Here is a 21,773-nt window from a genome sequence, read left to right as displayed (position 1 = left end):
ATAAAACTGGAAATGAACTCCAAAAGGAACCTTCAAAACCATGCAAGTACATGGAAATTAAATAACCTGCTCCTGAAAGAGCATTGGGTCAAAAACTAAATAAGATGGACATTTAAATTTTCTTCAAATTGAATGATAATAATGACACAACCTCGCAAATACAGTAAAGGCAGTGCTAAGAGAAAAGTTTATAGCCCTAAACACCTACATCAAAAAGACTGAAAAAGCACAAACTGACATTCTAAGGTCACACCTCAAGGAACTAGAGAAACAAGAACAAACTAAACCCAAACCCAGCAGAAGAAAGGAAATAACCAATATCAGAGCAGAAATAAATGAAATTGAAACAACAACCAAAAAAAATACAAAAGATAGATGAAACAAAAAGCTGGTTCTTTGAAAAGATACATAAAATTGATAGAATATTAGTAAGATTGGCCAAGAAAAGAAGAGAGAAAATCCAAATAACCTCACTAAAAAACAAAACGGGAGATATTACAACTGACACCAATGAAATACAAAAGATCATTCAAGGCTACTATGAACACCTTTACATACATAAACTAGAAAACCTAGAAGAGATGGATAAATTCCTGGAAAAATACAACCCTCCTAGTCTAAATCAAGAAGAATTAGATACCCTGAACAGACCAATACAAGCAGCGAGGCTGAAGTGGTAATTTTTAAATTACCAACAAGAAACAGTCCAGGACCAGACGGATTCACAGCAGACTTCTACCAGACATTCAAAGAAGAATTGGTACCAATCTTTTTGACACTATCTCACAAGATAGAGAAAGAAGGAACCCTCCCTAACTCATTCTATGAAGCCAGCATCACCTTAATACCAAAACTAGGACATAACCGAAAAAGAAAACTACAGACCAATATCCCTGATGAACATAGATGCTAACATTTTTAAGAAAATACTAGCTAACCAAATTCAACAACATATCAAAAAGATAATTCACCATGATCAAGCAGGTTTCACACCAGGGATGCAGGGATGGTTTAACATCCACAAGTCAATAAATGTGACACACCACATAAACAGAATTAAAAACAAAAATCACATGATCATCTCAATAGATGCAGAAAAAGCATTTGACAAAATCTAGCATCACTTTATGATTAAAACCCTCAGCAAAATCAATATACAAGAGACATACCTCAATGTAATAAAAGCCATCTATGAAAAACCCACAGCCAACATAATACTGAATGGGGAAAAGTTGAAAGCATTCCCTCTGAGAACTGGAAGAAGACAAGGATGCCCACTCTCACACTCCTCTATAGCATAATACTGGAAGTCCTAGCCAGAGCAATCAGATAAGAGAAAGAAATTAAGGGCACCCAAATCAGTAAAGAGGAAGTGAAACTGTCACTGTTTGCTGATGATTTGATCATTTACCCTCAAAAACCATTAAGACTCCAAAAAGTTCCTAGAACTGATAAAAGAATTCAGCAAAGTATCAGGATACAAGATTAATATACACCAATCAGTTAGTAGCTCTTCTCTGTACCAACAGCAACCAAGCGGAGAATCAAATCAAGAACTTAAACCCCACCTCTTTTTGTTTTTGTTTTTGAGATGGAGTCTTGCTCTGTTGCCAGGCTGGAGTGCAGTAGTGCAATCTCAGCTCACTCCACCTCCTGGGTTCAAGCAATTCCCCTGCCTCAGCCTCCCAAGTAGCTGGAAATACAGACAAGTATCACCATGCCAAGCTAACTTTTTGTATTTTAGTAGAGACAAGGTTTCACCGTGTTGACCAGGATGATCTTGATCTCCTGACCTTGTGATCTGCCTGCCTTGGCATCCCAAAGTGCTGGGATTATAAGCGTGAGCCACTGCGCCTGGCCTAAACCCCATTTACTATAGCTGCAACAACAACAACAACAACAACAACAAAAATTAGGAATATACCTAACAAAAAAGGCAAAAGACCTTTACAAGGAAAACTACAAAACACTGCTAAAAGAAACCATGGATGACACAAACAAATGGAAATATATCCCATGCTCATGGATGGGTAGAATCAATATTGTGAAAATGACCATACTGTCCAAAAAGATAAGTAAATAAACAAATAAATGCCAGGCACCATGGCTCATGTCTGTAATCGCAGTACTTTGGGAGGCTGAGGCAGGCAGATCATAAGGTCAGAAGTTTGAGACCAGCCTGGTCAACATATTGAAAACCTGTCTCTACTTAAAATACAAAAAGTAGCGAAACATGGTGGCAGGTGCCTGTAGTCCCAGCTACTCGGGAGGCTGAGGGAGAAAAATCTCCTGAACCTGGGAGGCAGAGGTTGCAGTGAGCCAAGATCGTGCCACTTGCACTCTAGCCTAAGTGACAGAGCGAAACTCCAACTCAAAAAAAAAAGAAGAGGAAAATGACCACACTGCCAGAAGCAATCTACAAATTCAACACAATCCCCACCAAAATACCACCATCATTCTTCACAGAATTAGAAAAAAACAATTCTAAAATTCATATGAAATCAAAAAAGAGCCCACATAGCCAACACAAGACTAAGCAAAAACAACAAATCTGGAGGCAGCACATTACCCAATTTCAAACTATACCATAAGGCCATAGTAACCAAAACAGCATGGTACTGGTATAAAAATAGGCAAATAGACCAATGGAAAAGAATACAGAACCCATAAATAAACTCAAATACTCACAGCCAAGTAATCTTTGACAAAGCAAACAGAAACATACAGTGGGGAAAGAATACCCTTTTCAACAAATGGTGCTGGGATAATCGGCTAGCCACATGTAGGAGAATGAAACTGGATCCTCATCTCTCGCGTTATACAAAAATCAACTCAAGATTGATTAAGGACTTACATCTAACATCTGAAACTATTAAAACTATAGAAGATAACATTGGAAAAAGCCTTCTAGACAGTGGCTTAGGCAATGAGTTCATGACCAAGAACCCAAAAGCAAATGCAATAAAAACAAAGATAGGCCGGGCGTGGTGGCTCAAGCCTGTAATCCCAGCACTTTGGGAGGCCGAGGCGGGTGGATCACGAGGTCGAGAGATCGAGACCATCCTGGTCAACATGGTGAAACCCTGTCTCTACTAAAAATACAAAAAATTAGCTGGGCATGGTGGCGCGTGCCTGTAATCCGAGCTACTCAGGAAGCTGAGGCAGGAGAATTGCCTGAACCCAGGAGGCGAAGGTTGCGGTGAGCCGAGACCGCACCATTGCACTCCAGCCTGGGTAACAAGAGCGAAACTCCGTCTCAAAAAAAAAAAAAAAAAAAAAAAAAAAAAAGATAAACAGCTGAGACATAATTAAAGTGCTTTTGCACAGCAAAAAGAACAGTCGGCAGAGTAAATAGACAACCCACAGAGTTGGAGAAACACCTCACAATCTATACATCTGACAAAGAACTAATATCCAGAATCCACAATGATCTCAAACAAATCACTAAGGAAAAACAAACAATCCCATTAAAAAGTGGGCTAAGGACATGAATACACAATTCTCAAAAGAAGATAAACAAATGGACAGCAAACATGAAAAAATGCTCAACATCACTAATTGCAAAACTGATTTGCAGAGAAATGCAAATCAAAACCACAATACTATACCATCTTAATCCTGCAAGAATGGCCATAATACCGGCTACTCAGGAAGCTGAGGCAGGAGAATCCCTTGAACTCAGGTGGTTTAGTGAGCCTAAATCAAGCCACTGCACTCCAGCCTGGATGACAGAGTAAGACTCTTGTCTCAAAAAAAAAAAAAAGCCCAGGACTAGAGGGCTTCACTAGTGAATTATACTAAAACATTTAAATAAGAATTCATATGTTAGATGTAAATGCAGTAACAGCCTTCCTTCCTTTCTGATGCAGCCCTCAGTGGTAGCTGTCAAAATGGGCAAGTGCATGAAACGTGGGAAAGTGGTGCTGGTGCTGGTGCTGGCCAGCACTATTCTGGCTGGACACAAAGCTGTCATCGTTAACAATACCTCAGGCTGGCCCTATATCCAGGCTCTGGTGGCTGAAATTGATGGCTATCCCCACAAAGTGACAGCTGCCATGGGCAAAAAGAAGATTACCAAGAGGTCAAAGATCGAGTCTTTTGTGAAGGTTTATAACTACAATCATCTTATGCCTACGACGTACTCTGTGGATAGTCCCTTACACAAAACTGTCATCGACAAGTATGACAAGGATCTTTAGAGATCCTGCTCTTCAACACAAGGCCCAATGGGAGGCCAAGGTCAAGTTCAAAGAGAGATACAAGACGGGCAAGAACAAGCAGTTCTTCCAGAAGCTACAGTTTTCAATGTTTTGTTTGTCTCAAAAATTAAATAAATGTAGTAATACAAATGATAACATTAAATTCAATTGGTCTAAACACTCCAAATAAAAAGCAGACACTGTCAGAGTAGATAAATTAAATGAGTAGCAATGAAAAGACACTGTTATAGGTTCTTACATGTGAAGCGGTTTAACATTTGAAGGCAGACTGTAGTAATTAAAGATGTGTAATATAAACCCTACAACAACCACTACAAAAACAAAGCATATGAATACAGCTAATCAGCTATGAAAAGAGATAAAATACAATCATAAAAAATAATTTGAAAAGTGAAAAAACAAAGAATAGATGAGACAAATACAAAAGACAGTAAATTTAAATCCAATAATATCAATATCATATTAAATTTGTCTAAATACTCTGAATTAAAAGTAGAAACTGTCAGAGGAGATAGAAAAGCAAGACCCAGCAATACACTGCCAATAATAAACTCACTTTAAATATAAAGACACAACAGGTTAAAAGCAAAAGGACTGAAAAAGATACCAAGCTTTCACTAATCAAAGGAAAGATGAAGTGGCTGTGTTAATGCCACATAAGGAAAGATCTCAGAGCAAACACTGTTACTGGGATATAAAGGGCTATTTTATAACAATAAAGAGGTCACTTCATCAAGAGGACAAAACAATCTTAAACAATTATGCATCTAATAACAGAAATACATAATGTGAGAAATAAACGACAGACCCAGAAGGAGAAATAATCAAATTCACTAAGAGAGATTTCAAGATCCTTTTCTCAGTAATTGATATAACAAGTTGACAAACATCACCACAGATGTAGAAGACATGAACAACACTATTAACTAACTTGACCTAATTTACATTTATAGAATACTATATTCAAATGTGGTTTCTGATCACAGAATTGAACTAGAAATCAGTATGTGGGAAAGACCTAAATACTCAAAAAGTAAATATCAGTTCCAAATAGCCCATAGGTCAAACAAGAAATCAAAAGGGATATTACAAAGTATTTTGGGGCTGGGCACAGTGGCTCATGCTTGTAATCTTAGCATTTAGGGAGGTCAAGATGGAAGGATCACTTGAGCCCAGGAGTTTGAGATCTCATCTTGACAAGAAAAAAAAAAAAAAAAAAAAATCAGCCATGGGTGGTAGCACATGTCTGTGATCTCAGTCACTCAGGAGGCTGACACAGGAGGGTCTCTTAAGCCAGGAGGTCAAGGATGCGGTGAGCCATAATCATGCCACTGAACTCCAGCCTCGGTGACAGAGTGAAACCTTGTCTCAAAAAAAAGTATTTTGAACTGAATAACAATGAAAATGTCTTATCAAAATCTGTGGGACACAGCTATAACCAGTGCTTAGAGGAAATGTAAAACAAGGAGTCAATATTTAGAAAACAAGAAAGATCTCAGACAACTGATTTAAACTGTCACCTTAAAAACTACAAAAAGACGGCCGGGCGCGGTGGCTCACGCCTATAATCCCAACACTTTGGGAGGCCGAGGTGAGTGGATCACAAGGTCAAGAGATCGAGACCGTCCTCGTCAACATGGTGAAACCCCGTCTCTACTAAAAATACAAAAATTAGCTGGGCATGGTGGCGCGTGCCTGTAATCCCAGCTACAGGCTGAGGCAGGAGAATTGCTTGAATCCAGGAGGTGGAGGTTGCGGTGAGCCGAGATCGCGCCATTGCACTCCAGCCTGGGTAACAAGAGCGAAACTGCGTCTCAAAAAAAAAACTACAAAAAGACAAGCAAATTAAATCCAAAACAAGCAGAAGGAAATAACAGAAATTATAACACAAAGCAATGAAATTAAAAATATAAAAATAAAGAGAATCAAAGAAACCAAAAGCAAGATTAAAAGGTGGCTCACATCTGCAATCCTAGCACTTTGGGAGGCTGAGGCAGGTGGATCCCCTGAAGTCAGGAGTTCAAGACCAGCCTGGCCAACACGGTGAAACCCCATCTCTACTAAAAATACAAAAATTAGCTGGGCATGGTGGTGGGTGCCTGTACTCCCAGCTACTTGGGAGGCTGAGGCAGGGGAATCACTTGAACTTGGTAGGGAGGGGAGATTGCAGTGAGCCAAGATCATGCCATTGCACTCCAGCCTGGATGACAGAGTGAGACTCCATTTCAAAAAAAAAAAAAAAAAATCCTTTAGCGACAGGTATAGTGGCTCATGCCTGTAATCCCTATACTTTGGAAGGTCAAGGCAGGAGGACTCCTTGAAGCAAGAAGTTTGAGACCAGCCTTGGCAACACAGTTAAGACCCTATCTCTATAAAAATTTTAAAATGGTGGCCTGCACTTGTAGTCCCAGCTACTCAGAAGGCTGAGGCAAGAGGATCACTTGAGCCCAGGAAGTCGAGGCTGCCGTGAGCTATGATCTAGCCACTGTGCTCCAGCCTGGGGGATAGGGTAAGACCCTGACTCAAAACAAACAAACAAAAAAATTCCTTAAGGTAAAATCCTGGATTGGCAAGAAAACTCACAAAGAGGTTCTTTAGGCACAAACTTGGTGGCCAGATCACTGTGACTTTTTCTTTCAAAAACTCAATGACCTCATTGAAGCATTTGAAATGGCAATATCCTCTTGAAAATATAATGAATAGCCTAGGTAGGGCCAATTTTCTTTTTTTTTTCTCTTCTTTTCTTCTTCTTCCTCTTTTTTCTTTTCTTTTCTTCTTCTTCTTCTCTTTTTTTCTTTTCTTTTCTTCTTCTTTTTTTTTTTTTTTTGAAATGGAGTCTTGCTCTGTCACCCAGGCTGGAATGCAGTGGTGCAATCTCGGCTCATTGCAACCTCCACCTCCTGGGTTCAGGCAATTCTCCTGCCTCAGCCTCCTGAGTAGCTCAAATTATAGGTGTGCCACCACCACACCTGGCTAATTTTTGTATTTTTAGTAGAGGCGGGATTTCACCTTATTGGTCATGCTGGTCTCGAACTCCTTACCTCGTGATCCACCTGCCTTGGCCTCCCCAAGTGCTGAGATGATAGGTGTGAGCCACTGCGCCCAGCCAGGTAGGGCCAGTTTTCTACAGCTTGCCATTTTCTACTACACTTAAACACAGCAAGGTACAATAAATGACAGGTAGCTTCAACAAGAAATTGGAATAAAGATGGAAGTTTAAAATACAGTACAGATCAGGTATGGTGGCTCATGCTTATAATCCCAACATTTTGGGAGGCCTAAGCAGGAGGATCCCTAGAGACCAGGAGTTTAAGACCAACCTAGCAAGAGTCCATCTCTACGAAAAATTTCAAATTAGCCAAACGTGGTGGTATAGTAGTTCCAGCTACTTGGGAGGCTATGGTGGGAGGATGGCTTGAGCCTGGGAGTTCAAGACTGCAGTGAGCTGTGATCAAGTCACTGCACTCTACCATGGGCAACAGAGCAAAACTCCTGTTTCAAAAATTTAATTAATTAATTAATTAAAATATAGGACAGAGATTCCTCTTAGAGGGCAGAGTGGCAGATACAAATGTGGAATTATAGGCACAGACAGGTGGGTAAACCGATTCGATCTCTGTTTTACCCAACATTAAAAACATAGAGTGCTCCATGACTGGAGCATTGCAAGAGCCCAACAAGAATGTGCTGAATAAGTAAACGACAAATGTATGAAAAATGAATAACCAAGTGAAGGAAAAGAATGAAGGGGAAAAGATGAAAACAACAACAGCTGGGCAAGAAGTAAGGATAAATATCTGTTTCAAAAAAGAGGGGTGGGGGAGGAAGACAGAGTAAACGAGAAGAACCAGGAGAGGGGATTATCGTGGTAGTCAAAGAGGAAGCAAGCTACAAGAGTAGCCAAGAAAGTAACATGCTACGGAGATAAAAATGAGGAGGGCTGCAAAGCTAAAACAACAAAAGAATTATTTTGATAACTCTGCAAGAATAGAAGGCAGAATAGACTATAAATTTTTCCCAGTCAAGGCCGGGCGCGGTGGCTCAAGCCTGTAATCCCAGGGCTTTGGGAGGCCGAGGCGGGTGGATCACGAGGTCGAGAGATCGAGACCATCCTGGTCAACATGGTGAAACCCCGTCTCTACTAAAAACACAAAAAAGTAGCTGGGCATGGTGGCGCTTGCCTGTAATCCCAGCTACTCAGGAGGCTGAGGCAGGAGAATTGCCTGAACCCAGGAGGCGGAGGTTGCGGTGAGCCAAGATCGCGCCATTGCACTCCAGCCTGGGTAACAAGAGCGAAACTCCGTCTCAAAAAAAAAAAAAAAAAAAAAATTTTCCCAATCAATAGCATATACTCTCAATACTGATGTCAAGGTTACCTTGAGAATTAAATTTAAAATGATAATAACACTTTATTAATAATTTCCCATGTGCCAGGTTTTTGCTGGATTTGTAAAATTAACCCAAAATATCACAAGTCAAATTAAGCTGATATGAATTACCGTTAGGAAGTATGACTGATGGTATCTATAGCTAAAAAGCTTAAGCTCAACTGACTCTATTGTACTGTATCTGAAAGAATCTGTTAATGGTAAGGAAATAGTCTTGAATGACATATAAAATGGAACCTCAGAGTAAGAAAAAAAGGTGTAACATTCTCCAATACTATCTAAGGGGTAATTGAGGCAGGAACAACTAGATGGGAAATAAATTCCAAGAGTGAGATGCATCATGCTGTTATAATTTAAGACACTGACCATTAATAAATCCAACTAACCTACTTGCTCTAATTCCATGTCCAAATAAGCTTCTGATGATAATTTGTTTCCTGTGTTATTCTGTTCAGTGACCATTTGTACTACTTCATGATTATACTTCTCATTATATGTACATTTTAGAGTACAGATTAGACTCTAGGGAATCAGTTCCCTAAGCCTAATCACCTCTGGGTATACTAACAAATCACATTTTTAATCCTATAAATTCAAAAACCATCACAGACAGATGGTCTCCCTCTATATTGCTGAATATCTATTCAAACCACAACATTTTAAATAAATAATTAGCTGAGTCAGTGAGTCATTTTTTGGCCCCAAAGACAAGGATCTATCTTGGTATGGTCAAACTGCACGAAGTGAATCTGTACAATGCTAAAAGCAGTCTCCTAAAAAAGTTTGTTTTCTTACTATCGTTGAAGGGGATATGCATTCAACTTCTACAGATCTTAGACAAATGTTTCTTTTAGTAAGACATACATGTGGAAAAAAACTAAAGAGAGCTGTCAGTATACCCAAATAGATTTCCAATTAGGAAGGTACAAAGAAAGCCCCTCAGGAGATTTATCCTTAAAAAACAAGAAACACTGTGTCATAGTAGAAACAAAGAATGGATCAATGTTGCAGAAGACAGAGGTGAAGCAAAAAAGCACTACTTTAGCTACTGTACAGACACAGCCAAGGAGATACGGAGAAGCAAGACAGTAGGACTCCACGCAGCCCTCCAAGAGACCATGTGCAAGTTTCTCAACCTAGTGGATCTTGCTTTCCTCTTCTGTAAAATGAGGAAATTGGATCAATTAATCTCTAAGGTTCTTTTCAATTCTAAGTTCTATAATAATTCATTCCTTTAATGATGAATGGGACAGGCACAGAAACAAATTTACCAAGAAACTTTAAGAGTAGCTTTGCTCAAACAATATAGTACATTTCTTCCCAAGTGGAATCTATTTTACCTCCAATTTCCTGAAGTGAAGTCTATTTCACTTCCAACTTTTTGAACCTTTATTTTGCAATAAAACTAGATCTAATAACATAAAAAATTCAGCATATATAGGGGGAAATATCAACCTGCTACAGCAGTCATTCAAGAATAAAAATTGGGCCAGGAGTAGTAGCTCATGCCTATAATCCCAGCACTTTTGGGAGGCCTTGGCGGACAGATCACTTGAGGTCAGGAGTTTGAAACCAGCCTGGCCAACATGGTGAAACCCGATCTGTACTAAAAATATAAAAATATTAGCCAGGCACGGTGGTGGGCGCCTGTAATCCCAGCTACTCGGTGGTGGGCGCCTGTAATCCCAGCTTAAAAGGAGAATTGCTTGAACCTGGGAGGCAGAGGTTGCAGTGAGCTGAGATCACACCACTGCACTCCAGCCTAGGCAACAGAGTGAGACTCTATCTCAAAAAAAGAAAAAAAGAATAAAAATAGAACAGAAGACTTACGCATGTCTTTCGTATCTGAGGGTTTCCCGGATGGACCATGCAACCTGGTAGGGTGAAGCCTGCTCTGAGTCCTCCAGTTCCTCTCCGCTCTCTTCAGACCAGTCCAACCCTGGGGTAGACAGGAGATATTGCAAGTTAGAGAAAATTTACTGTTATTCAAAATTTAAATTAAAAAGCTACACAAAATGACATAAACTCAACACACCTATAGCAAGTACCATCATGGTGTGAATAAATGCCTGATGAAATCTCATTTCTGTTCATACAAAGATATTAACAATGAATGTATGATGCACAATAGGGTTTTTTAAATGACATGACAACAAAAAGGCTAATGATGAACTTCTTTTGTCAGACATTTCACTAATAGGGTAGAAATAAAAGCAAAGAGAGAGTTCAGGTCACAAAAACGGTAGAACTTCTTTCTTTTTTTCACTGGGGTTTTGCCCTGTTACCTAGACTGGAGTGAGTGGCACAGTCTCAGCTCACTGCAACCTCTGCCTCCTGGGTTTAAGTGATTCTCCTGCCTCATCCTCTCGAGTAGCTGGGATTACAGGTGTCTGCCACCATACCCAGCTAATTTTTGTATTTTTAGTAGAGACGGGGTTTTTCCATGTTGGCCAGGCTGGTCTCGAACTTCTGACCTTCAATGATCCACTTGCCTTGGCCTCCCAAAGCGCTGGGATTACAGGTGTGAGCCACTGCTTCGGGCCAGAATTTCTTTAAGTTTCAAAACTTCATACACTAAAATGATGTCAGAAAAACATAAAATATATTCAAGAGGGTGAAAAAAGCAGCTCAACATATGTTGAGGTAAGAAAAAGGTCAATACCTGCTTCTGAATGGTTTTATAAAAAAAAAAAAAGAAAGAAAAAGGTCAAAAAGTGGAGACAGAGTCACTCTACATTTCAACAAAGGAGGGCCCTATGATAAAGTATCGAAGGCAGAAACACTCCATCCCCCACTCCCAAACCATTCTTTAGTTCTTACCTAAAGAAAGGTGGGATGGTAATGTTCTATTACTAATGAGATTTGGGATTTCTTTCAATTATTTTAAACAAAAGCTGTCAGATTTTGTGCTCTACTATATAAAACAAAGTTAGAAGGAAAAGTGGATAAATGCAGTTAGAGGGGCTCGCTCTGTTGCCCAGGTTGGAGTGTAGTGGTACAATCTCGGCTCACTACAGCCTTGACCTCCCGGGCTCAAGTGATCCTCCCACCTCAGCCTTCAGGGTAGATGGCACTACAGGCAGCACCACTACGCCCAGCTAAACTTTGTGTTTTTTGTAGAGATGAGGTTTCACCATGTTGACCAGGCTGCTCTCAAACTCCTGAGCTCAAGTGATCTACCTGCCTTAGCCTCCCAAAGTGCTGCAATTACAGGCATGAGCCACTGTGCTCAGTCAAATGCTATAATTTTTAACGATTAAATAATTTTTAACTCCTGACACAAAAGCTTTACCCTTTTTAAAAGTCTTGTATCTTGGCCAGGTACACTGGCTCATGCTTGTAATCCCAGCAGTTTGGGAGGCTGAGGCGGGAGAATTGCTTGAGGCAAGGAGTTAAGAGATCAGACTGGGTAACAAAGCCAAGACCCCGACTCTACAAAAAAACTTAAAAATTAGCCAGCCAGAGCGGTACATGCCTGCAGTCCCAACTACTCAGGAGACTGAAGCAGGAGGATCAATTGACCCTTGAGCCCAGGAGGTTGAGGCCGAAGTGAGCCATGATCATGCCACTGCCCTTCAGCCTATGTCTAAAAGTTAAAAAAAAAAAAATTGTTTTAAAGTTTTATATCTTGAAGAGGTCTTGATAAAGACTGATGTTGCACAGACAGCCTAAAGTATAACAGTATGTGGGACTATATAAGTTTAATACATTCATACCTCTATGAAACTTACAAGACATCTTGATAACTATTTTATTTATGTCTTACTTCTTGAGAACCTCAAAAATCAAGAGTATTAGACAGTTACATTAAAAAGGACTTCACGGATTGCTTCCATAGTTTAAATGAGTTTATAAGTGCCAAATAGGGAAATTAAGAAAAGGTTAATTGAAATGCAAATTATAAATGTTTAAGATTAAATAACACATTGCCATTGGCATAAAGAAACTTCAAATTTAGTTCCAAGATGACTATCTAAAATGTCAGGTCACCTTTAAAAATGAGTTACTTTTTCTCAACTGAAATAATAATTTGTAGGGGGAAAGGTAAAAAAGCAATTAAGTGATGACAACAGCATCAACTTCAGTGTGTTTAAAGGTAAGGTCCTTCTAAGTGACATTTAAGTCACCACTAAAAAACAGAGCATGAGTTATCTTTTATTTGTTTCAATAGAATAATTTCTACTCAGGCACCTATACTTTGTCTGAGGAAGTCAAGATCTAAGTTATAAAAACTAAGATGGGGCTGGGCATGGTGGCTCATGCTTATAATCCCAGCACTTTGGGAGGCCGCGGTGGGAGGATCACCTGAGGTCAGGAGTTCAAGATCAGCCTGGCCAACATTGTGAAACCCGATCTCCACAAAAATACCAAAATTAGCCAAGTGGGTACCTGCAATCCCAGCTACTCGGGAGGCTGAGATGGGAGAACAGCTTGAACCCAGGACACAGAGGTTGTAGTGAGCCAAGATTGTGCCACTGTACTCCAACCTGGGTGACAGAATAAGACCCCATCTCACTAAAAAAAACAAAAACAAAAAAACACACAGCCTAGTGCCGGGCGCGATGGCTCAAACCTGTAATCTCAGCACTTTGGGAGGCCGAGGTGGGTGGATCACGAGGTCAAGAGATCCAGACCATCCTGGTCAATATAGTGAAACGCTGTCTCTACTAAAAATACAAAAAATTAGCTGGGCATGGTGGCGCATGCCTGTAATCCCAGCTACTCAGGAGGCTGAGGCAGGAGAATTGCCTGAGCCCAGGAGGCGGAGGTTGCGGTGAGCCGAGATCGCGCCATTGCACTCCAGCCTGGGTAACAAGAGCGAAACTCCGTCTCAAAAAAAACCAAAAAAAAAAAACAAAAAAACGCACAACCTAGATGGAAGTGTTTTTCCTGCTGTGAAACTAACTGTCCAATAAAGCAAACCTTTGATCTTGGCTTCATTATCCCTAGTTTTAATGTAACTAACTGATATATTAACTGATATAACTAGCCTAGACAGGGCTATAAAAGCTAATAAGACTGAGCTTTTATTTAAGTACTCTTTGCTGACATGAATACAGACAATACTTTGTCTAAAAGTGCATTACAATTTTTGGTTTCTCCAAAATAACCTGTTTTGAAAGCTTAAGCTTCTAAAATGTTTGCATTTTTAAAAACTTAAAAGGGTCGCTGTGTGTGCTGGCTCATGTCTATAAACCCAGCACTCTGAGAGGCCAAGGCAGGTAGATCACCCGAGGTCAAAAGTTCGAGACAGGCCGGGCACGGTGGCTCAAGCCTGTAATCCCAGCACTTTGGGAGGCCGAGGCGGGTGGATCACAAGGTCAAGAGATTGAGACCATACTGGTCAACATGGTGAAACCCCGTCTCAACTAAAAAAATACAAAACATTAGCTGGGCATGGTGGCGCATGCCTGTAATCCCAGCTACTCAGGAGGCTGAGGCAGGAGAATTGCCTGAACCCAGGAGGCGGAGGTTGCGGTGAGCCGAGATCGTGCCATTGCATTCCAGCCTGGGTAACAAGAGCAAAACTCCGTCTCAAAAAAAAAGTTTGAGACCAGCCTGGCCAACCTGGTGAAACCCCATTTCTACTAAAAATACAAAAAATTAGCCAGATGTAGTGGTATGCGCCTATAATCCCAGCTACTCAGGAGGAAGAAGAATCGCTTGAACCTGAGAGGCGGAGGTTACAGAGCCGAGATCATGTGAGCTGAGATCATGTGAGCCAAGATCATGTCACTGTACTCCAGCCTGGGCAATGGAGTAAGATTCCATCTCAAAAAAGAGAAAAAAAAATTGTAAAGGCTGAAAACTTTTTCTGTATGTTTTCATTCTGTTTAAAAATGATTTTAAAAAAATCAAAGGGCATGGTGGCTCACGCCTGTAATCCCAACACTTTGGGAGGCCCAGGCAGGTGAATCACCTGAGGTCAGAAGTTCAAGACCAGCCTGACCAACATGGAGAAACCCTGTCTCTACTAAAAATACAAAATTAGCCAGGTGTGGTGGCGCATGCCTGTAACCCCAGCTACTCAGGAGGCTGAGGCAGGAAAATGGCTTGAACCTGGGAGGCAGAAGTTGCAGTGAGCTGAGATTGTGCCACTGCACTCCAGCCTGGGCAACAAGAGCAAAACTCTATCGGAAAAAAAAAAAAAGACAAGGTCTCAGCTCTGTCACAGTGACATGATTTTAGCTCACTGCAGCTGTAAACTCTTGGGCGTAAGTGATCCTCCGGCCCCAGCCTCCCAAATAGCAGAGAGATTACAAGTGTACCAGTTTACCTGGCTATAACAGATACCTGGAAACAAAAAACAAAGGAGAGGAGGGAGAGACTTTGCAACAAATATACATATAAAAAGCTCTTACAAATCAATAGAAAATAAATAAATGGATGGATGGAAGAAGTGAAAGGCAAAATAAATAAAATGTCCAAAAAATCATATGAACAAATACTCAGCTATATTATGAATCCAAAATAGCAGTTCTCAAAGTATGGTCCACAGATCCCCAGAAGTCCTTGAAATACTCTCAAGGTATATAGGTCAACACTATTTTTTTTTAAGTTTTATTTATTTATTTTTTTAATTTAAATTTTAAAAAACAGACAGAATCTCACTATGTTGCTCAGGCTGGTCGCAAACTCCTAGACTCACGTGATCCTCCTGTCTTGGCCTTCCGAAGTGCTGGGATTACCAGCATGAGCCACCTCACCTGGCCTCAAAACTATTTCCAACAAAATAATATTAAGACCTTATTTGCGTTTTTCACTGTGTTGACACTTACACTGATGGTATAAAAGTAATGACAGGTAAACAGGCTCCTTAATTAGCATGAATTAAAACAGTGGCATCAAACTTACTAAGAGTCACTGTATTCCTCACACCATGCCTCCAAGTTTTATTTAATATTGTTTTTGTTTATTAAAGATTATTTATTTTATGAAACCATCCCGAGTATATGTCTTTATACTCTTTATACTATTCTGAGTAAATGTGAAGCATACGTAAAACACCTCTGCTTCAGAGGAAGACAGTACGCCAGTTACCCTGAGGAAGAGGACTTGCACAACCGTTTTAACGGCAACCTGACCAACTGCTTTTTCTCATTCATCATTTTTATTTGAAAGAGTGTGTGATAGGCCAGGCACAGTGGCTTATGCCTGTAATCCCAGCACTTTGGGAGGCAGAAGCAGGAGGATCACTTGAGCCCAGGAGTTCAAGATCAGCCTGGGCAACATAGTGAGACCCTCATCTCTATCAAAAAAAATTTTTTTTAAAAATTAGCCAGTTGTGGTGGTGTGTGCCTGTGGTCCCAGCTACTGGGGAAGCTGAAGTGGGAGGATCACTTGAGCCCAGCAGGTCAACGCAGCAACAAGTCATGATCATGCCCCTGCACTCCAGCCTGGGCAACAGAGCAAGACCCTGTCTAAAAAATAAAAAAATTATATTTTAAATTTCTCAGTTTTAGCTTCTAATACACTAGAAATAGATCCAACTCATACACAAGGGTTCTATGGTGTCCTTAATAATTTTTAAGTGTAAAGGATCCTAAAACCAAATATATGATAAACACTAATCTATGTAAATTTAAGCAGATTTTCTATCTAATTTGCAAAGGCAGTAATAACAGTAATAATACTAACCAGGATGATAAAGATTTGGAGAAACTTATTCTCACACATTGCTTAAAGAAGATAAGCTGACAAAATAATTCCAAAGAAAAATTTGGCAACATTTATCAAAACTTTTTTTTTTTTTTTTTTTTAAAGGAAAGCTAAAGCTTAGAATCAGCAATTCCACTTTTAGGATACAGAATTAACAATCTATTCGAAGACAAAATTAAAGATGTGGCAATAATTGTTTTACTGCAAGGCTATATACATCTACAACAGTTTATAAAGACATAAACTGGATACGACTTAAATGGAAGACAAAATTCAGCCATGACAAATTATACTGTATATGAAAAATTTTAAAACAGGTTACAGGGCCAGGCGTGGTGGCTCACGCCTGTAATCCCAGCACTTTGGGAGGCCAAGGTGGGTGGATCACCTGAGGTCAGGGGTTCAAGACCAGCCTGGCCATCATGGTGAAACCCCATCTTTTTTTTAAAAAAAAAAAAAAAAAAAAAAGAGCAAGGTTCTGCAGCTCATGTTTTGGCCAGGCGCGGTGGCGCAAGCCTGTAATCCCAGCACTTTGGGAGGCTGAGGCAGGTGGATCACAAGGTCAAGAGATCGAGACCATCCTGGTCAACACGGCGAAACCTTGTCTCTATTAAAAATACAAAAATTAGCTGGGCATGGTGGTGCGTGCCTGTAATCCCAGCTACTCAGGAGGCTGAGGCAGGAGAATTGCCTGAACCCAGGAGGCGGAGGTTGCGGTGAGCCGAGATCGCGCCATTGCACTCCAGCCTGGGTAACAAGAGCGAACCTCCGTCACAAAAAAAAACAAAACAAAAACAGGTTACAAAACAGTATGTATAGTAAGAACCAAATTTTATATATTGGAAAGAATTTGGCATGTGGGTAAAGCAAGTTAAATAATTTTTAAAAAAGAATTAAAAAACAGAAAAAAAAAAAAGAATATACCAAGGTATTAACAAAAGGGTATTAATATAGCTTGGAGTGTTTTAATTTATTATTTTTGTCTATATAGTTTTTAAGTTTTGCTTTTTAATCACAAAAAAGTCAAAGGTGGTTTAACAACAGGTTAAACGATAAAAAGCTGTAAGAAAAGCCACCACTCTCTTCTCTTATAAAATACACCCTGTCCAATTCCATCCTCCCTAGGGTAGCTGATGTTAACAGCCTGGAAGTATATATCCTTTTATACTTTTACCTATCTTCATACCAATCAGGCAAACAGCCATATACTTAATGTACTGATATCTCCTATTTATTCACCTTGTTTGTTTTTGCCAAAATGGAATAATAATTACCTCTTGTTTTTTTCCACTTTTTAATATACCACGGATACATCCCAATCAAAAGATAAAAATTTCTTTTTTTTTTTTTGAGATGGAGTTTCACTCTTGTTACTCAAACTGAAGTTCAATAGCATGATTTCGGCTCACTGCAACCTCCGCCTCCCGGGTTCAAGCAATTCTCTTGCCTCAATCTCCTGATGAGCTGGGATTACAGGTGCGTACCACCATGCCTGGCTAATTTTTGTATTTTTAGTAGAGATGGGGTATCGCCATGCTGGCCAGGCTGGTCTCAAACTCCTGACCTCAAGTGATCCACCCACCTCAGCCTCCTAAAATGCTGGGATCACAGGCACGGGCCACCACACCTTGCCTCAATCATTCTTTTTAATAGCTATATAGTATTTCTTTCTTTGTTTTTTAATAATAGAGACAAGGTCTTACTATGTCACCCAGATTGGTCTTGATCTCCTGGGCTCAAGTGATCCTCCCATTTCAGTCTCCCAGAGTGCTAAGATCACAGGTGTGAGCCACTGCACCCAGCCTGCTACATAATATTTCTTAAAATATACATGAACCATAATTTAGTCAATGTTTCCTAGCAGTAATTGTTTCTTTGAAAGTTTTTAATGCTACAAACAATGTTTCAATGAACATCCTTGCACATATACCCTTACATTTTGATTTTTTAAATCCTCACGATAGTGTCTTGAAAGTGAGTCCACTGGCTACAAATATATTTTATTTTTTATTTATATTTATTTATTTAATGAGATGGAGTCTCACTCTGTCACCCAGGCTGGAGTGCAATGGTGCACTCTCAGCTCACCGCAACCTCTGTCTCATGGGTTCAAACGATTCTCCTGCCTCAGCCTCCCGAGTAGCTGGGATTACAGGTGCTCAGCACCACACTCACCTAATTTTTTTGTATTTTTAGTAGATACAGGGTTTCACCATGTTGGTCAGGCTGGTCTCGAACTCCTGACCTCATGATCCGCCTGCCTCAGCCTTCCAAAGTGCTGGGATTACAGGCATGAGTCACCATGCATGGCCTTATTTTGTTTTTTTTTAGAGACAGGATCTTACTATGTTGCCTAGGTTGGTCTCAAACCCTTGGCTTCAAGTAATCCTCCTGCATCAGCCTCCCAAAGTGCTGGGATTACAGGCATAAACCACTAAGCCCAGGCTATACATATATCTTTAATTAGATGTTGCTAAATCACTCACCAGAAATGTATGAGATATCATACCCTGACCCTGACCAACCATGGCTATTATTTTGCCAATCTGGTAATTAACTGTTGCTTTAATTTGTATTTCCTGCCTGCTGAGAGACTGAGGTATTCATTTGCTTATTGACTATTCATATCTCTTCATGTTCTATCTTTGCTCATATTTCTATTGCTGCCATACTACGCAAATAATTTTTCCTGAAGTGAGAATCATAACTCACATCAAATTCAAGAATAAACTTCAACTGAATGAAAGGTTTATATGATCAAAACCAATCAAACTATTAATAGAAAATAGAATATCTGTATAAACTTGGGATTGAGGAATTTTTCTCAAGCAAAACAGAAAATTCAGAGGCAACAAAAGAGAAACAGACATGTGACTACATTAAATTACAAGCTTTACATGTATTTTCTCACTTTTAAATCATAAACAGGTATTGCCTTGAGAATTTTTTAAACAGGAAAAAATGTTTTAAAACTGTAAGCAGGCCGGGCGCGGTGGCTCAAGCCTGTAATCCCAGCACTTTGGGAGGCCGAGGCGGGTGGATCACAAGGTCAAGAGATCGAGACCATCCTGGTCAACATGGTGAAACCCTGTCTCTACTAAAAATACAAAAAATTAGCTGGGCATGGTGGTGCGTGCCTGTAATCCCAGCTACTCAGGAGGCTGAGGCAGGAGAATTGCCTGAACCCAGGAGGCGGAGGTGGCGGTGAGCCAAGATCGCGCCATTGCACTCCAGCCTGGGTAACAAGAGCGAAACTCCGTCTCAAAAAAAAATAAAAATAAAAATAAAAATAAAATAAAAATAAAACTGTAAGCAGATAATTAACAATAGTATGATCATTCCTAGAATAAGACATGCAAAGAACTTCATTAGATGCACAGGGGCTAAACTCATAAAGGCATACAACCAAACACAACTGCCTTTTCATGCTGCCATCACTACAAATAAAAGCTATGAGTGGAATTCTAAATTCCCAACTCCTATTTCTGTATCCTATTCAGTAAGTATTACTCCCTCCAGTGTTGGCCCTCTGTATCTATGGGATCCACATCTGTGGATTCAGCTACTCACTGACAAAGATATTTGAGAAAAAAGATTACTTTAAAAAAATAAATTAAAAAATAATAATAAAAATAAAAGGCTGGTCCGAGTGCAGTGGTGTTCACAACTAATTGATCACAACCAGTTACAGATGTCTTTGTTTCTTCTCCATTCCCACTGCCTCACTTGACTAGACTAGCCTGAAAAAAAAAAAAGATTACATTTGTACTGAACATACACAGACTTTTTTTCTTGTCATTTTTCCCTAAATACAGTATAACAACTGTTTTCATAGCATTTACATTTTATTAGGTATTATAAGTAATCTAGAGATGGCCGGGCGCGGTGGCTCAAGCCTGTAATCCCAGCACTTTGGGAGGCCGAGGCGGGTGGATCACAAGGTCAAGAGATCGAGACCATCCTGGTCAACATGGTGAAACCCCGTCTCTACTAAAAATACAAAAAAGTAGCTGGGCATGGTGGCATATGCCTGTAATCCCAGCTACTCAGGAGGCTGAGGCAGGAGAATTGCCTGAACCCAGGAGGCGGAGGTTGCGGTGAGCCGAGATCGCGCCATTGTACTCCAGCCTGGGTAACAAGAGTGAAACTCCGTCTCAAAAAAAAAAAAAAAAGTAATCTAGAGATGATTTAAAGAATATGAGAGGATGTGCATAGGTTATGTGCAAATACTACACTGTTTATATCAGGAGTTTGAGCATCCTCAAATTTTGGTACCTGGAACCAATCCACCACACATGTAGAGGGAAGACTGTGTTTACTTTAAGGTAATCTACCTAAATACAGAATCTTTCACTGTACCACTCTGCCCAATTGTTACTCCACCCCCATCACATATGGAGTAATTATGAAAGGGAAGCCCCACACAACAGAACACATTTTGTCATATTATGTATCTATGAGATGATAAAATAGATAACTCACCTAAATGGGGAAACAGATCAGTGTCCAACTGATGTTTCTGGGTGCACAGTTTCACCAGTCTCTGCAGTCGACTTATGCATGAGAAGTGTGGAGAGAAGGCTGTGGCTTTCATGAGGATCCGGTCAGTCCTGGGTGGGTCCACGGGGGGAGCCCTACTGGATGGCAGGAGGGGCAGAGGCCTCTTGTGAGACAACTGCCGTGCTTGTGCTATAGCGTGTGTGGTGGGTGCCACTCCCTGCATTGGTAGGCTGGTGTTCTGAGGTTGAGGTGACTTGCAGACTGAACCCTGCGGTGGCGCTGGAGGTTTTAAAGAAGTGGATAAAGGTGACAGGTGGGAGTGCTGCTGTGGAGGCTGCTGCTGTGGAGGTGCAGGAGGGGGGCTAAAGTGCTCTTGTCGAACTTTTAAAATCTCTGTCTCTCTCTGGCGCTGCCGATTCTGGGCCAACTTGCTCTGTAACTTCTTTCTCACAGTTGCCCCTTTCTTTAGGTCGTCATCTTCCTCGTTGAAAGCAAATGGGTCTTCCAACTCAGTTTCCAGGTAGTGGAGAGGGACCCTTGCCCCAGGTGGAGAGAGGGACATTCCATCCAGTCCGTTGGGCATCTTCAAGGCCAGCGTGGGCACCGTCAGGCTAAAGGCCATGGTATCCATCTGGTGCCTGACCTTCACCTCATCTATCGGATCATTCTTTTTCTTCCTCTCTTTTTTCGGGATAAAGCCAAGTACCTGCAAGTGGCTGTTGCAGTACCTTTAAAAACACACACATACATGAGAAAATATTCATGATACATATTTTTTAAAGTAGAACAAAAAACTACATGTGAATCCTAACATGTTAAAAACTGCATCACTCTAGTGAGTCTTGAAAGTCGGTGCCTTAACATGCAAACCGCTACTACTTTCAAGCCATCCTCAAAGTCAGTGGAATTTTGATGAGGCAAATATGTGAACTGTACATGCACAGAGGTGGCCAGACAGAAGCAAGTTATTCAGTTACTGCGTGGCCCTGGATAACTGCTCATCTAC

At 40.4% G+C, this 21,773-nt stretch overlaps 1 protein-coding gene and 1 pseudogene across 6 annotated transcripts in view; one reads left to right on the top strand and one right to left on the bottom strand.

The window, feature by feature from the left end:
• Window positions 1-21,773, bottom strand: part of INO80D (INO80 complex subunit D) — an 87,730-nt gene that overhangs the window by 35,280 nt on the left and 30,677 nt on the right. For all 6 annotated transcript variants that reach the window (XM_074399188.1, XM_010336408.2, XM_074399186.1 and 3 more), the window contains 2 exons: window positions 20,750-21,495; window positions 10,439-10,547 (listed from right to left, as the gene is read on the bottom strand). In XM_074399188.1, coding sequence (XP_074255289.1) covers window positions 10,439-10,547; window positions 20,750-21,495 — 855 coding nt within the window. The remainder of the gene's footprint in view (window positions 1-10,438; window positions 10,548-20,749; window positions 21,496-21,773) is intronic.
• On the top strand, window positions 3,891-4,389 carry LOC120364314 (large ribosomal subunit protein eL27-like; annotated as a pseudogene).

The sequence above is a fragment of the Saimiri boliviensis genome, chromosome 5, assembly GCF_048565385.1.
Source record: "Saimiri boliviensis isolate mSaiBol1 chromosome 5, mSaiBol1.pri, whole genome shotgun sequence".
Classification (NCBI taxonomy): Eukaryota; Metazoa; Chordata; class Mammalia; order Primates; family Cebidae; genus Saimiri; species Saimiri boliviensis.
Note: the sequence above shows the minus strand (reverse complement) of the source record. Positions and strands in the feature narration are given on the sequence as shown.